The 16,362-nt window shown below is 42.5% G+C and overlaps 1 protein-coding gene across 1 annotated transcript; it reads left to right on the forward strand.

The window, feature by feature from the left end:
* The first annotated feature begins 256 nt into the window (after positions 1-256).
* On the forward strand, positions 257-15,477 carry tubgcp2 (tubulin gamma complex component 2). Its single transcript, XM_079261098.1, has 18 exons — positions 257-295; positions 635-789; positions 5,011-5,139; positions 6,282-6,458; positions 6,718-6,877; positions 6,981-7,188; positions 7,572-7,771; positions 7,903-8,092; positions 8,174-8,319; positions 8,386-8,566; positions 8,649-8,829; positions 10,334-10,503; positions 11,721-11,849; positions 11,929-12,049; positions 12,129-12,272; positions 13,444-13,560; positions 14,529-14,692; positions 15,240-15,477. The coding sequence occupies exons 2-18, from the start codon at positions 640-642 to the stop codon at positions 15,313-15,315; spliced, it is 2,643 nt and encodes an 880-aa protein (XP_079117224.1). The 5' UTR covers positions 257-295; positions 635-639; the 3' UTR covers positions 15,316-15,477.
* Positions 15,478-16,362: the final 885 nt, after the last annotated feature.

Consider the following 16,362-nt stretch of genomic DNA (forward strand, 5'->3'; position numbering starts at 1 on the left):
ATCATTCCTGCCAGCAGCCATGAGCCTCCAGAACAAGACATCCTCAAGTTAATTATTATCTACTGCAATATCTGATTTCCCTTTGGGGATTAATAAAGTATTTAATTTAATTTAATTTCATCTAAAGGTTGCAGGATGGTAGATCTCTAGGACTGGACTTGGGCCCCCCGCTCTATGAAAACAGTGTACTACATTGGTTTGGCCGGTGGGGGGCGGAGTAGCGCCTTTGCTGCATATATTTCGGCACGAAAAGAAGAAGATTTTGAGCCGTGTGGGCGCGTTTGATGCCAGTCAGGTAAACGCTGCTAAATCCGAGTTATAGGTACAGCGGTGCACTTACAGTTTATTACATGTATTATATGGTTTAGTAGAACTATACTACGGTTTTACATCCCTACATACGTTTAAATGAAGCTAGCTAGCTGCCATTAAAGTCAACAGCTTGCAGGCTAGTTAGCCGGCTAGCATTTTAAAACTCAAACTGTTAGCTCAGACATTAGCATCATCAAACCTGTAAGATTTTTCATATCTATCTTATTTTATATCTTATTTCATATCTATAACTGAGCCATACATGTTTGTGATGCTCGCTGATGTTGCAGATAAACTGCTGTCTGTGTTGTCATCCCATCAGCTGCCATGAGTGAGTTCAGGATCCATCACGACGTGAACGAGCTGCTGAGCTTGCTGCAGGTCCGAGGAGGTGATGGAGCCGAGGGATACATAGATCTACTGCAGAAACACAGGACTCCGTATGTGACAACCACTGTCTCTGCTCACAGTGCCAAGGTGGGTTACAGCCAGTCTTGAAGCTAAAGTGGGAAGAGACACAGCTCCTGCAGGGATTGTTTATTCATTTTCTTTAAACTCAAACTAACTAAACCTGTTGTAAGTGTAGGGAGAACATTTTTCCTTCAAGAATAACACAACCAAACTGTTTTGCAGGGCAGAGAATTAGACCAGAATGTCTTTGGAAATGTGCAACATTTGAAGACAATAACTCTAGTTCTGATTTGTTTAAAAACACAAGTTTGAGTCATTCAGACTGTCAGGATAAGATGGACTGAAGAGAAAAATACTAGATTATAAATTATAATTCAACAGAAGAGGCATCAAACTAGGCTCATCACAACACCAAAATTTACACAGAGGTGAAAAAAATATCACAACTTTGAGGCTTAAAGTATAAATAAGTAGAGGACATTAACAGTGTGAAATAAATACATTATTTTAAAGCTCTATTGTGCAACTGTAGTCCTAAACACCTCACTATAGAGTAAAAAAAATACAAAACTAAAAGAAACTTAAACCTTTGTTTGCAAGTACATAAAATAAACTTAGTGTACTTATTAACAGAAGTGTCCTTTTCGTCACAATACCTTGAGAACAGATTAAACAATGGAACAAACAATCAACATCTTATTAAAAACATATCAGACAGGAAGCTGCTCCATTAAACATACTCAGCAACAGTCCTGTTCAGCTTCTGTGTGTCCGGTTATTTCCATTGCTGCTGGGAGGTGGTTGTTTAGGTCTGGATGTCGGTCCTTTTCTTTGTCTCACGCTCAGATTATGAGAGAGACAAAAGGATTGTCAGACATGAACGACTGCGTTGTGTCAACCTTTGAATTCACTTTATTTTATTACTCACTGACCAAAAATAAATTCTACTATAGTAGATGTTTATCAGACAATAATATTATATAATTTAAACAATCAATTGAATAAATTTTTTCCCCTCTACCATGTGTTAGCATGACTGAGAGTCCCCCTTTAAGCCTTACTCCTGCTCAGATTGATCAACATGCTGATACTATAACAGCTTCAATGCGTACAACCTTGGATAATGTTGCTCCCCTAAAGAAGAAGAAATTAGGTAAGATTATGAAGGCTCCCTGGTTTAATTCCCAGCTTCGAGCTCTAAAACAGGCATCAAGGCGTTTGGAAAACAGATGGCGTTCATCAGGACTAGAGGAGTCTCACTTAACCTGGAAAGAAAGTTTAATTGTATACAAAAAAGCCTTACGTACGGCAAGAACAGCTTATTATTCATCATTGATAGAGGAAAACAAAAACAACCCTCGGTTTCTTTTCAGCACTGTAGCTAGGCTTACTAGGAGCCGGAGCGCTGTGGAGCCATGTATTCCTTTCTCACTTAGCTGTGATGATTTCATGTATTTTTTCAGGAATAAAATTGACACTATTAGAGATCAAATTCACAATACTCTTCCTTCTACCTATAATGTTGAGCCTGTTGTGGTCTCCGAAGCATCCTTAGAACCAGGATCTGACTTGTGTCTAAATAGTTTCTGTCCTGTCCAACCCTCTGAATTAACTAAAATAATAGCTTCGTCTAAACCATCCACCTGTATCTTAGACCCTCTCCCAACGAGCCTCTTTAAGGACATTTTCCCTTTAATTAATACATCACTACTAAATCTTATCAATATGTCTTTAGTGACAGGATATGTACCACAATCATTTAAAACTGCTGTAATCAAGCCTTTACTTAAAAAGCAATCTCTGGATCCAGAGGTGATAGCAAATTATAGACCTATATCTAACCTCCCGTTTATGTCCAAAATTCTGGAGAAAATAGTTTCCGCTCAGCTACATGCCCACCTGAGCAGAAATAATTTATGCGAGGAGTTTCAGTCAGGATTTAGAGCTCATCAGAGCACTGAGACGGCATTGGTGAAAGTTACTAATGACCTTCTTATGGCCTCAGACAAAGGACTTGTGTCCGTACTTACCTTGCTTGATCTTAGTGCTGCATTTGATACAGTCGATCATAACATTCTGTTACAGAGACTAGAACAGGTGATTGGAATTACAGGTACAGCGTTAAGCTGGTTTAAATCATATTTATCTGATAGACTTCAGTTTGTTCATGTAAATGACAAGTCCTCCTCACAAACTACAGTAAGTCATGGAGTTCCTCAAGGTTCTGTACTTGGACCAATACTCTTCACGCTATATATGCTCCCTTTAGGCAAAATTATTAGACAGCATGGAATAAACTTTCATTGTTATGCAGATGATACTCAACTATACTTATCCTTTAAACCAGATGAAACAAGTCAGCCCAATAGGCTACAAAATTGTCTCATAGACATAAAGACTTGGATGTCTAGAAATTTTCTCCTCTTAAACTCAGATAAGACTGAAGTAATTCTCGTTGGATCTGAAAAACTCAGAGCTAAATTTTCCGGTTTTGTAATGAACCTGGATGGCATTACTTTAGCTTCCAGTGCTACAGTGAGAAACCTTGGAGTAATATTTGACCCTGACCTGTCCTTTGGTCCACATATTAAGCAGGTTACTAAAACAGCCTTCTTTCATTTACGTAATATAGCCAAAATTAGGGACATTCTGTCTCGGAGTGATGCAGAAAAACTGGTTCACGCTTTTGTTACTTCGAGACTAGATTACTGTAACTCTCTATTACTGGGCTGTCCTAAATATGCCCTGAAAAGCCTTCAGCTGATCCAGAATTCTGCAGCCAGAGTCCTGACCAGAACCAGCAGGAGAGATCATATTTCTCCAGTTTTAGCCTCTCTTCATTGGCTGCCTGTTGAATCTAGAATAGAATTTAAAATCCTTCTCCTTACATATAAAGCCCTCCACAACCAGGCACCACTATATATCAAAGACCTCATAGTTCCTTATATACCAAGCAGAGTACTTCGTTCGCAGACTGCAGGCTTACTTGTGGTTCCTAGAGTCTCAAAGAGCCGAGCAGGAGGCAGAGCCTTTGGTTATCATGCCCCTCTCTTATGGAATAAGCTCCCAGTTAGTGTTAGGGAAGCAGACACCCTCCCCACCTTTAAGACTAGGCTGAAGACTTATCTTTTTGATAAGTCCTATAGCTAGGGATGGTTAGCATCCCTTAGTTATGCTGCTATAGGTTTAGACTGCTGAGGGACATTTCCTGATACACTGAGCTTCTTTCTTTTTCTCTTTATCTCTCTCTTTTACCCCCCCCCCCCCCAATAACAGTGTAGCATCATTAACATGTATGTCTCCTGTCTCAGCAGGTCTCCCTGGCCGGGAGTAGCAGTTCCTGTTGTCTGTTGTCTTTCTGTCCTCTTCCCCCCACACAGCAGAGGCAGATGGCTGCCTGTCCTGAGCCGGGTTCTGCCGGAGGTTTCCTTCCTGTTAAAAGGGAGTTTTTTTCCTTCCCACTGTCGCCAGTGTGCTTGCTCAGGATGGGAGATTGAGTTGGACTCAACTCAATCTGTTGGTTTCCTTATATAGGCTGTTATGAATTGGCCTTCATTATGTTTTCCCCTCTGTCTGTAAAGCGTCTTGAGATGGCATTGCCGTGATTTGACGCTATATAAATAAAGTTGAATTGAATTGAATTGTCAACCTGGCAGCGGGGCTAACCATGGACGCCATATCAATGCTTAGAGAAGACGAGCGCGTTGTTTACTAAGACAAGAGGAGCGAAGCCAGAACCCGGCAGATAAGTAACTTTTACTAATGGACATGCTGGACAGTGGAAAGTCCATATTAATATTCTGTTTGAACAGAAACTTTCTCACCTCCTGAAACTCCGCATACGATCCGGAGAGACGGTTTGGTCCGCTTTAAACGGACTCTTCCATAGTTAACGCAGCTCTGTTTGGATTTGTGTCAATGCCTGGATCAGATAAAACATTGCTTCAAAGTCAAAACATGGTTTTTAAAACCATTTCTTCCCCTTTTCATCACACATGCAGTTTTTTCCACCTTTTTTCTCATTAGTTTTTAACAGGGAACTTGATGAGTTGTGCGGACAGTTGTAGCTGCTTGAAGTGGAAATAAAAATGCTAAAATATCAGAAAGATTTATTTCTTTTATGTTTTTGTTCATCATCACTGGAACTGTCACAGAATAACTGAATGTTTGGCAGTGTCAGGTTGAGAGTTGTCTCGCTGCAGTACGTCCCTCTAACACCGTGTGGTAAACAGAAGTGTAGCTGCTTGTGTGTGTTGTCGTGACAGTTTACTGTTGTCTTGTTTTCAGGTGAAATTAGCAGAGTTCTCTAAAACCCCTGAGGACTTTTTGAGGAAGTACGAAGAGCTCAAGTCCAAAAATGTCCGCAACTTGGACCCTCTGGTGTATCTGCTGTCCAAACTGTGTGAGGATAAAGAGGTAATGCATAACAACACGCTGCCTTTTCTACACCTTTATGACATGTTTTCATGTGTTTCAGTGCTTCACTAGAAAAAAAAAAAGCTGCTAAAAACATTCTTAAAAGGTTTTTATCTGCTGAAATAATGCTTTACAAGGACAGTTTGTGGTAATGGAAGCAGAAGTTTTAAGTAGAATTTGTATTTTAGCATGTGTGGCTTTGTTTAATAAGACTGTTTGTCATCAGTGTTAAACTCATTTAAAAGTTCCAGTATTTTACTTTGCACAAACTGAAGAAGCTTAATAAAAAACTAAAATTAATGAAATATCAGATTAAGATGAGTCGGAACTACAGCAGCTAAATAAATGAAACAAACAACAACAATAACAGAGTTGCAGTGTCCTTTTGTCCTGTCTGGTCAGAATATTTGTAATATTTTACAGAAATAAAACAGATTCATGGGTTTGTGAGAAACTTTAGCAGGAAAATAAAAAGCTTTTTTAAATAAATGCTTAGTGAAAAGTAGATGTAATAACTTATTCAGGTGAACTTAGACCTTTAAAGAAGTTGTAAAACCAGCTTTTAAAAGAAAAGTTGAATTTGGTTTAATTAAATATCTTTTTTTGCGTCATGTAAATGTATGTTTGTTTGTAGATGAATGTGTTTTCTCCCAGTAAAACAGCACTTGCATGGTGGTAAATGTCAGAAGTCGTAAAAAGAGACTTCCAGAAGATTCTCTGAAGAACCTAAACTCCTATCTTCCAGCTGAATTCCACGTTTCATGTTACAGAGCTGGTAATAAACCTTTACATTCTGCAGGGTCTCCCCAGGTAGTACAGTTTTTACTTTTATAATAACTAGCTTCAGGCTTTTTTTATAACATTTCTCTTTGATTGTGGCGTCATCATTTTTCCTTTTATAGTCTCATCCTGAAGGGTCTTTAATCCCGCAGGTTAGATTTCTCCAGGAATCTTAAAACTTATTTTAAACGGTTTATTTTACTTTTTTATTTAAGTTTTAAAAGTCAAATCTGCAAAAAGTCTTTAGTTTCCACATTTAAATCGCTTTAAATGTAAGGAAGACATTTATGAATTAAAAAAAGACATTTATTTATTTCTTATCACATCTTTGCTGGTATGTTTTTTTAAAAATTCTTTTCTAGATGCTTCAGGCTCTGCAGCAGAACGCCAAAGAGAGGTCGGAGTCATCAGCCAACACGAACGCGACCACAACTACCAGTTACAGTCTGCCTCAAACCAGCAGCAAGATGTCCATGCAGGAGCTGGACGAGCTGCGGAAGAAGCTGGGCAACGTCACGGCCAGCTCCAACGCTCCTCTGGTGAGCATGTCTGACTCCTCATCTCAGCATGTTTTAGAGCATCTCAAAGGAAGTGGTGGTAGATGGAGCTCGCTGTTGACCAGAACACGTGCTGACCACTGGAAAATCCGCCATGTTTGTGCTGGTTTAGGCTGCTTTAATCATTCATACTTGTAAAACTGAATAAAGTTACTTCAAGGCTCTGGGAAAAGTAAATAAACACAGAGAAGAGCGAAGCTGCAGTTAAATCTCCGCGTCTCTTTTCTAAATGCGTCTGCAGCCGGCGGAAGTCACACGGAAGATGCTGAGGGACAAACACAACAAGAAGAACCCCACGCAGCCCAACCCCGTCTTTCCAAACTGGGTGTACGACCGTCCCGCTCTGCTCGGAGACTTCATCACCAGCCCCACCCCCGCTGGAGATCCCGCCGCGCCCATCGGTACACGCAGAGGGAACTGTCCCGTCCCCCCCCCACGCCCCACACCTCTGCTGCGTGTAGCTTCGGTGTGCTAACACCTGGTTCTGATGCTGTATCTCCGCAGGCTCGTTGCCCCTGGCGACGCAGGAGCAAGCTCTGGTGGAGGACCTGCTGTTTGTCTTGACTGGAGTTGATGGGCGAGACATCGCCGCTCAGCCTGTCCTGGGGAGGCAGAACCGCTCCTTCATCATCGATCCAACACTGGACCTGTCTGTCAAAGAGCTGGCGAACAGAATCTTACCAGTAGCTTCATATTTCTCCACTGTAACACGGTGGGGAGCCGAGCTTTACGGGTTTATTCTGCTTAATAAGATGCTACAGCTCCTTCCTGCTGCGACACTTATTTATGTTTTTATTTTAGGATTTCATTTTCCTTTACTTATCGGTTAGAGGGGTTTTTAAAGATTGATATTAGTAAAGATTTTATATCTATCTATCTATCTATAGATAGATAGATAGATAGATAGATGTGTGTGCGCACACACACACACACACATATATATATATATATATATATATATATATATATATATATATATATATAAGAATTTTTAAAAATTCTTTAACAACTTTTTTTTATTAATTTAGCATCCCATTTTAATTGAAATTGTTCTAAAAACACCTGATTAGGCGACGGTTTGTGTTCGTCGTCCAGGTTTATTGAGGAGAAGTCGTCCTTTGAGTACGGCCAGGTGAACCACGCCCTGACGGCGGCGATGAGGACCCTGATGAAGGAGTACCTGATCCTGGTCACTCAGCTGGAGCACCTCCAGCGGCAGGGCCTGCTGTCCCTGCAGAAGCTGTGGTTCTACATCCAGCCCACCATGAGGACCATGGAGATACTGGCCTCTATCGGTGAGACAGACCCGCTCCGTTCACCCCGATCACTCCCAGTAATCCATTTCCACATCGTTGACCTGTGGCGGCTTTAGGAGGGAAGCAGAGAGATAAGAATCAAATCACATCTTTTTGGTGTCTTTTTCCAGCGTCCTCCGTCGACAAAGGGGAGTGTATGGGCGGCTCAACGCTGAGTCTTCTCCACGACCGGACCTTCAACTACACGGGGGACAGCCAGGCTCAGGAGCTGTGTCTCTACCTCACGAAGGCTGCGAGCGTCCCGTATTTTGAAATCCTGGAGAAGTGGATCTACAGAGGCATTATCAAGGATCCGTACAGGTCGGGCTGCTCTGTGATGAAACCCAGAGGGAGAAAAGGTTTAAAGTGCTCTCCTGAAGCCGCTTCATCTTCTCTCTGCAGTGAGTTCATGGTGGAGGAGCATGAGCTGCAGAAGGAGAAGATTCAGGAAGATTACAACGACAAGTACTGGGATCAGAGATACACCATCGTTCAGCACCGGATTCCCTCCTTTCTGCAGAAGATGGCAGACAAAATATTAAGCACAGGTACAAACAGGAGGAGATCTAAATGACAAATTTGTCGCCAGCGTGTTTAGATACGTCGTGTTGCAGGGAAATACCTGAATGTGGTGCGCGAGTGCGGCCGAGATGTGACGTGTCCGGATGCTAAAGAGGTGCTGTACACCCTGAAGGAGAGAGCCTACGTGGAGCAGATAGAAAAGGCCTACAACTACGCCAGCAAAGTGCTCCTGGACTTCCTCATGGAGGAGAAGGAGCTGGTTTCACGGCTGAGGTGACGGATTTCTCTCTTCTTCTTGCAGCAGCTGTGTGAAGTGGTTCCACAGAAACCAGAAATCTGTTTTGTTTTGCATTAGATCCATCAAGCACTACTTTCTGATGGACAAAGGAGATTTCTTCGTGCACTTCATGGATCTTACGGAGGAGGAGCTGAAGAAGCCGGTGGATGACATAGTTCCTCCCAGACTTGAAGCGCTCCTGGAGTTGGCTCTGAGGATGAGTACGGCCAACACAGACCCCTTCAAAGACGATCTAAAGGTGGGTGGAAGTCAGATTTAACCTCTGTGTTCAGGACAAGAAGCTCTAAATCTTCTTTATTCCACAGATTTTCTCAAAATCAGCCAGACTGCAGATTCCCAGCCTGCGACCAAAAAGCAAACAAGCAGCACATGAATTAAAACACAACATTTTATGCAATAATACACAGGCGGTCCTCTGTTTACCAACAACTTCTGATCCTACGTGCTGCTTAACCCATAATTCCGCATAAGTCTGACTTTTACCCTTAAATACCCCCTTTTATCACTAAATAACTATCTAAATACACATATTATACATATTAGAGCTGCTCGATTTTGACAAAAATTATAATCACGATTATTTTGACTGAAATTGAGATCTCAATTATTTAACACAATCATCCAGTATTTTTAAACAACGCTGCGCGTCGTGGTGTTCTAGACTCCGTGCATTATAACCGTCTAATGGACGGTTCCCAGTTGTTTAATCCTCTTTTACCGCTTATATAGGAACTATTTTACGTTGGCCTGGATGTACGTTTTATTCCAAACAACGGCTGTCAGGCTGCAGCGTGTTTCTCCCATTCACCTGTTAAAAGACGGCTGATCTGAACCAGCTGGTTAACGCGTTGCTATGGTAACGCCCCGTAACGGAGGGATATTACAGTGTTTAACTGGCCGAACTATGTATAGGAAAATAATGCAGCCAGTTCTCACTGACAATGGTATAAACTATGTTTAGGTGAACTTCCACAACCTACTGCAGTTATTCTACATGGACCTGCAGCCGGAGCCGACTGAGACTGGCCGCCTGGGAGTGCTTTAGGACGGGAGAGGCTCCCGCTGCTCCTTCCTTACAGTAACTGCAGAACAATATGTGCCTTCAAGTCAGTCGCCTAAACACCAGAAAAGTCTCTAATAACTCCAGTAAAAGCTGCTGGATTTGTCGCTTTTAACAAAAAAAGTCTCCAGATTTAGCGAGAAAGTCTCCAAGTTGGCAACAGTGTCTGAATGAAAGCAAAGCGGCTGTGGGAGGAGTTTACAGCACAGCGCTGCAACGCCAGAGACGCTCGATTAGCAGCTGAAGACAGCAGGAGAGGAAACTGCAGAGAGACAAATAATCACACCATTATATTTTTATCATCGTTAAAAACCCAGATCGTACTGAGATTAAAATCTGATTAATCGCCCGGCTCTAAACAAACACCGCACAATTTAACGACATAATCTAAGAAAGGATCAATGGCGTTACACTCGGCCAATGTTCTGTTTCCATCGGAGAAAGATCCGGATGCTCATCGATGTTTGTGTCTGAAAGAATCCTTTAAAAAAATTCCTGGATCCAGGTGGGGGTCTACGTTCTACGACTTGTTCCGTTTTCCATTTAGAGTTCCTGAAAATTCAGTCCAAACCCGTCCGTAGCTTTTACTTACGTTGTTGACAAACAGACAAACAACCTCCACCTTGGGGAGGGTAAAAGGTGGTGAGTTTTCCCGTTATTCATCCTCTTTGTCTTTCTGCAGATTGACTTGATGCCTCATGATGTCATCACCCAGCTGCTGCGAGTGTTGGCCATCGAGACCAAACAAGAGAAAGCCATCAACGCCGACCCAACGGACGCCACGCTCAGCGGGCTGGAGGCCTTCTCCTTCGACTACATCGTCAAATGGCCGCTGTCGCTCATCATCAACAGGTTCAGGAAATCCACAGCTGCTTTACTAAACTAGCTTCACCATACAGTGAAAACGCACCTTCATCGCCGCGTGATGGCGCCGCATGGCGCTGCAGAAACATGTCTGCATGTTGTAAGGAAGTGGCATGGCGCTCCAAACGCTGCTGAGCACCGATGCTCTCTGTGTGTCAGAGGGGAATCAAACCGACTCCTACTGTCCTGGATGCTCCATGTAGATACTAACAGCTGCGACCGTACGACACATGCAGAGCAAATTCACCGTACATCACAAAGCCTGTGATTAATGAGATCATTAGGGATGCACCGATACCAGATCTGATACCACGCTCGTCCAGCCAGCGCAGATGTGTGTCATAACATGCTTCAAACGTGTTTTAAAAGAAATAAATGCCTTGAATGTTAAAATGTGACATTTTTTGTTCCAGTAAAAGCAGATCTTTGTTTAAAAACCACACATTTATAGTATTTAGGTAAAATGTGCCAAATCAGAATGAAACTTAATGTTATATTTGCATTGGTGATGTAACTTCAGAAAGGATGGGTCATTTATTACAAGCTAATGAAATCTTACAGTTATAACAGCAGTAATAACCATTAGTGGTGGGAAAATCAAATCGAAAAATCAAAAATCATGATTTTTTTTTGCTTCACAATTTTAAAATAGATTTTTTTTAAACAAAAAATAGTTGTTTTTTTTTTGTTTTTTTTTTCACAAATAAATAGAAATAATCCCGTATAAAATTGTCATTTTTATTGTTTTTGTTGATCTTTTTACTTGTCTTCTTGGGTGTTACAGCAGCAGAGTGATGGTCTGGTTTTTTCCTCATTGAAATCAAGAAAAATGACGAGCCAAAAAAAGTTTTGTAAATTTTTTTGTTTTTAAATGTACAAAAATCAGCAATATTGAAGAATTGTGAGAATCGCAACTTAAATCGAATCGGCACCCAAAAAATCTGAATCAAATCTGGACAAAACCATATTGTCACAGCAATAATAACCATAGTCACAATAATGCTCACATAAACAGATTTGGGATCAGAAAATATCAGTATCGGCAGATATTCAAGTTTCAGATATCGGTATCGGATCGGAACTCCCAAATAGTGGATCGGTGCGGCCCTACAGATCTTTTTTTTTTTTTCTTTTTTAACCTGTTCCTTAAACAACGGTGGAAAAATAAGTAACTATTTTGGCTGTGATCTGTGTTCACTGTGCAGGAAAGCGCTAACGAGGTACCAGATGTTGTTCAGACACATGTTTTACTGCAAACACGTGGAGCGGCTGCTGTGCAACGTGTGGATCAGCAACAAAGACTTCCGGCAGTACTCCTTACACTCTGCTAAATGGTGAGCTGAGGCAGGATCACAGAGAAACATCCGGTGAAAACGTCCTCGTCTTCAGCCTGTTGGAATGTCCTCTGCTCAGGTTTGCAGCAGCCTTCGCCCTGCGCCAGCGCATGCTTAACTTCGTGCAGAACATCCAGTACTACATGATGTTTGAGGTGATGGAGCCCACCTGGCACATCATGGAGAACAACCTGAAGACGGTGAGGGAAGGAATGTTTCCAGGTTTCCGTTGCTTTCTGTGTTTTTCTGTGCTGACTTGAGCTCGCTGTCCTTGTGCAGGCGTCAAACATCGACGATGTGCTCTGCCATCACACCAGCTTCCTGGACAACTGCCTGAAGGACTGCATGCTGACCAACCCCGAGCTGCTCAGGATCTTCTCCAAACTCATGTCTGTGTGCGTCATGTTCACAAGCTGCATGCAGGTTCGTGCACAAGAGAAAGGCGGTAAAACATTGGACGGCTTCAAGCTTCGTTTAGTTTTCATCCAACTGGCTTCATTTCTGCTCACAGAAGTTGTGAAACTCTGATAATCAGTTTACATTGATTCTTGTGGCTTTAATGGAGCAGAACCACAGGCCGAACATGAAAGATGGGCGGAGCTTCCGGAGGTTAAAAATGAAGCCAATCCGGAAGTTCATAAACCTGCAGTTCCCCCTTCATCCACTAGGGGCTGCAAAACAGAGCAAATCCCCATAGACTCCCATGTTAAAAAGACCAACTTCACAGCAGGAATAAACATGTTTACAGCAGGAATAAACATGTTTACTGCAGGAATAAACATGTTTACAGCCTGGTACAAAAATCCATTTAAGGTTTAATAGGTCAGGTTTACCTTCATGACAACTGTGGGGGGAGTGAATTTTTTTCTAACTCGTCTGTTTAAAAGTAATTTAATCTCGAAGTTCGGCATATTTATGGGCGTGTCCTTTTGATTGACAGGTACCCAATCTCCCGCTTCAAGTCAGAAGAACGTAGAACAACCGCGGTTTTTAGCCGGTTAACAACGTGACTTAGCTTTAGCCCGCTTACCTCCGTTAGCTGGTTAGCTGCTGTTATCTCCGGGTTAGCTTGGTTAGCTCTTACCTACAGAAAGGTCGGAGTTCGCTCGATGTCAATCATCCACCATGACGCTCACAGCCCCCCTCTCAGCTCCACCTCTTTGCCCATATTTGTATTTTCCGGGCGAGATGACATGCATGCCCCTGCCAAGATGGTGATGGTAGGAACCGCCCACCGAGCTTCAATTCAGCTCTTCAGAAACCTACGGGTGATGTTATGGAGGCCCCGCCCATATTTTATATACAGTCTATGATCTGAACAGACCCAATCACCGGGCTGTTTCTTCCATCAGACGCTGATCAGGTCAGGAAATGTGACAGAAAAGCGCCGCATCGGGACGAGCGGTCTCATTCTGGTGACGTGTAACATTATCTAGACAAGGCTGCAGGTTCCCAACGGCGCTAGCAGATCTCTACAATATGTCATTGATCATCTTCCATCAATCCTCAAATATTTCCATTCATGCTTCTGTCCCACAAAGTGATGCAGATTTAGTCTCTGACTGTATTCGCTCTGTTTTCTGTGCCCTGGCAGCGGTTTACACAGAGCATGAGGTTGGAGCGGCTCTCCCTGGAGCAGGGGACGATGGACGTGGCTCCGGCTCCGAGCCAACAGGCTGACGGAGCAGAGAAGAAGAGGCTGGCCACCAAGGTAAACAACCATGTCTGCCCTCTGAGACACTTGCAGCTGAACTGGGAAACTTTACATGGATTTAACGAACATTTATGTGACTTAAATTAGAGAAAAAAATACTTTTTATTAAATCTTGACAGCATTCATGCACCTGGTGGTGAAAATTCAGGCTGATTGTGTTCCTGGTGTGGTTCATGATGCTCCAGAGGGTAAATGAGATTATTTATAGGTGGAATGGAAAGGAAACTGCGACAGACTGGTCTCATCTCCTCACGCCGCGGCGGCGGCTTCTTAAGCTTCTGCATCCTCCACGAGAAGCGAGAACTGTTTATTGTTCTCGCGGCTCTGAGAGGAAAATGGCGTCATTTTGCTCTCGTGGACGTGTTTGAAGACACTTCTCAGCACATCACGCTGGCAGAACTTTTCTTCTTCTGGGGCTCCGAAAAGTATCTTGTGATTGGTCGGACACTCGAGGTGGGCAGGGTTAACGTGGAGAGCTTTAGGCGTTTCTGCGTTTTTGATAAAACAGCTGATCAACATTTTTTACATGCGATATTAAAACACAGGGACAGCCCGCCCTGCCAGGACAGGTCCGTTCTTCTCTGCACATAAAGCAGACATCGCCGCCCGCAGCGATCCCGCCCGGCTGCAGACGGAACAAGCTTTACGCTTCGGACCGTAACCGGCTTCTTCATGTTGTCAGGAAAGCAGGACGTCGTTGGGATTTATTTCAACGTGCAAACAGTAAAAAGAAATTCAGTTTAACAGGCAACAACAATCTGTGATCATAACTGGCAGGTTACCAAACATCACTGTTCAGGGGATCCACAGCCTACTCGTAGTAAAAAACCACAGAAGAAGAGAGAGTTTCTGCAGAAAAAGCTTTAAGATGCAGAACTTCTTCAGCCAATCAGCATCGTTGCCTTCATGAATGCGTCGTGTTTAACGGCCTGCTTTTCCTCCATCTTCCCTCTCTGACGCTTCAGTTTTTAGCCGAACACGTGGACGCCCTCCAGTCCGACCAGAACTTCGAAGCCACCATCAGCAAGTTCGACAGCAACTTCGGCGTGTTGCTGCTGGACCTGCTGGACAAGCTGAGCATCTACAGCACCAACGACTGCGAACACAGCATGATCAGCATCATCTACAGGTAAACCTGCCAGGTGATGTCAGCGTGGACGTGACAAATCAAAGAAACTTTATTTATCCCAAAAAGTTAAGGTTGAAGCCAACTCGTCCAAGGTTTGACGTACAGACATTTACAGGGACGGACTAAAGGAAACAGGACGACGTGCAGATGGTCGCAGCTACATAGAATACTTTATATCAGTCGTGTTTATGTTTATGTGATCTGATCACAACCAGACAAGCTGAAAAAGATGCAGATGTGAGGAGATCTCAGTTTTCTCCACATCGTCACATGGTCAGACACCAGGCGATGCCCACAATCACAGTAAATGTGACAACATGAAGGCAGATCACCGCTACACACATATTAGAGAAATGAAATAAAGCTTTATGTTAATAATAACCTTAAAGTTCGGTATCAGTCAGATCCTTTCTGTCGAGGTCTGAAAGCCTTATCAGTCCTTCCCGAGTGTGATCACACCTCTGCCTTGCGGTGAAGTTAGGATACATGCTGGGTAGATCTAAACAGCGCCATCGTGTGTGTGTGTGTGTGTGTGATGACTTGACAGGTTGGACTTCAACGGCTTCTACACGGAGCGTCTGGAGCGGATGGCCGTAGAGCGCAGCCAGAAAGCAGCAGCGTAGACGTCGTCCGTCCAGGAAGCAGCAAGAGAGCGACCCGTCCTGGTTTTGTCAGACAAGCACAGCAGCCGATCCCGCCACGTGTATATTATGTTAAATATGATCTTAACGTGTGCAGCTGAATCCTTTCTCTGAAGTCATGACGTTCCTATCGGTTCCTGATTGTTCCTGTACAGTGTAAGAAGTGTGTGTTTGTAATGAAGTCAATAAAAATGAGAATTTACTGAGATGATTTGAACTTTTGTGATTATGGTTTTTTCCAAACAGAAAAAAAACTCCTGAAAGCAGGATTTATCTCAGATGGGGTCTTTAAGGATGTTTGTTTACTCGCATCTTCCAGGAAAACTACTTTTCTGTGATGATATAAAGTACTGAAACACAGAAAAGACTTCTTTTTGGGTCTTTTTTTTCCCATCTTTTTGCTGTGAAGGTTTTTATAGAATCATCCTTTCAGAAATCTCTTCACTTCTGATTCTTTCACAGAAACATTTTGCCTGATTAAACGATTTAAAGCAAGAGCTGTGCGACTCCACGAATACTTAATAGTGAAAAATTCTCATGAGGTATCAGGAAACATGACCTGCTGGATGTTTTTTAGACGTTTGTGGCCACAAAAACCACCAGATATTAAAATTAGAGACAGTTTTTATTTGCTTTGCAGCATCTTTTATTTTCTGTCCTTTTCACTCCTGATGAAACCAAAATGTGCCGAAATATTCAGACTGCAGCGGGGATTGTTTCAGTTACTGGACATTTTTCATGGTCCATGAGTCAGATTTTAGTTGAAACATTTAGTTTTAGAAAAACATCACTGGTTTAGACATACTGTGTTGATTTACAGTCATTATTCTGGGTGAAACCAGCAGCTGTTTAGTCTGACACTAGTCGAGTAATCTTCATTTCTCAGTTTATTTTGGAAAAGAATGAAAGAAAATGGGGATGATGAACTCAGCTTCAGCATTAATACTTAAAGTTAACATTTGTTCATTCAGTTTTTTTCTGTTCCTCTTCACAAACTAATTTCTTATTTGTCATAATTTAAATAGATTT

Source organism: Telmatherina bonti (assembly GCF_933228915.1).
Source record: "Telmatherina bonti genome assembly, chromosome: 21".
NCBI classification, from domain to species: Eukaryota; Metazoa; Chordata; class Actinopteri; order Atheriniformes; family Telmatherinidae; genus Telmatherina; species Telmatherina bonti.

What these genes read in the sequence shown, in the direction of transcription:
- tubgcp2 (XM_079261098.1), top strand. Translation starts at nt 640, where the DNA reads ATGAGTGAGTTCAGGATCCATCACGACGTGAACGAGCTGCTGAGCTTG. An exon ending in AACTGTGTGAGGATAAAGAG is followed by an intron (nt 5,140 to 6,281) that starts GTAATGCATAAC and finishes ATTCTTTTCTAG; the next exon opens with ATGCTTCAGGCTCTGCAGCA. An exon ending in CCAGCTCCAACGCTCCTCTG is followed by an intron (nt 6,459 to 6,717) that starts GTGAGCATGTCT and finishes ATGCGTCTGCAG; the next exon opens with CCGGCGGAAGTCACACGGAA.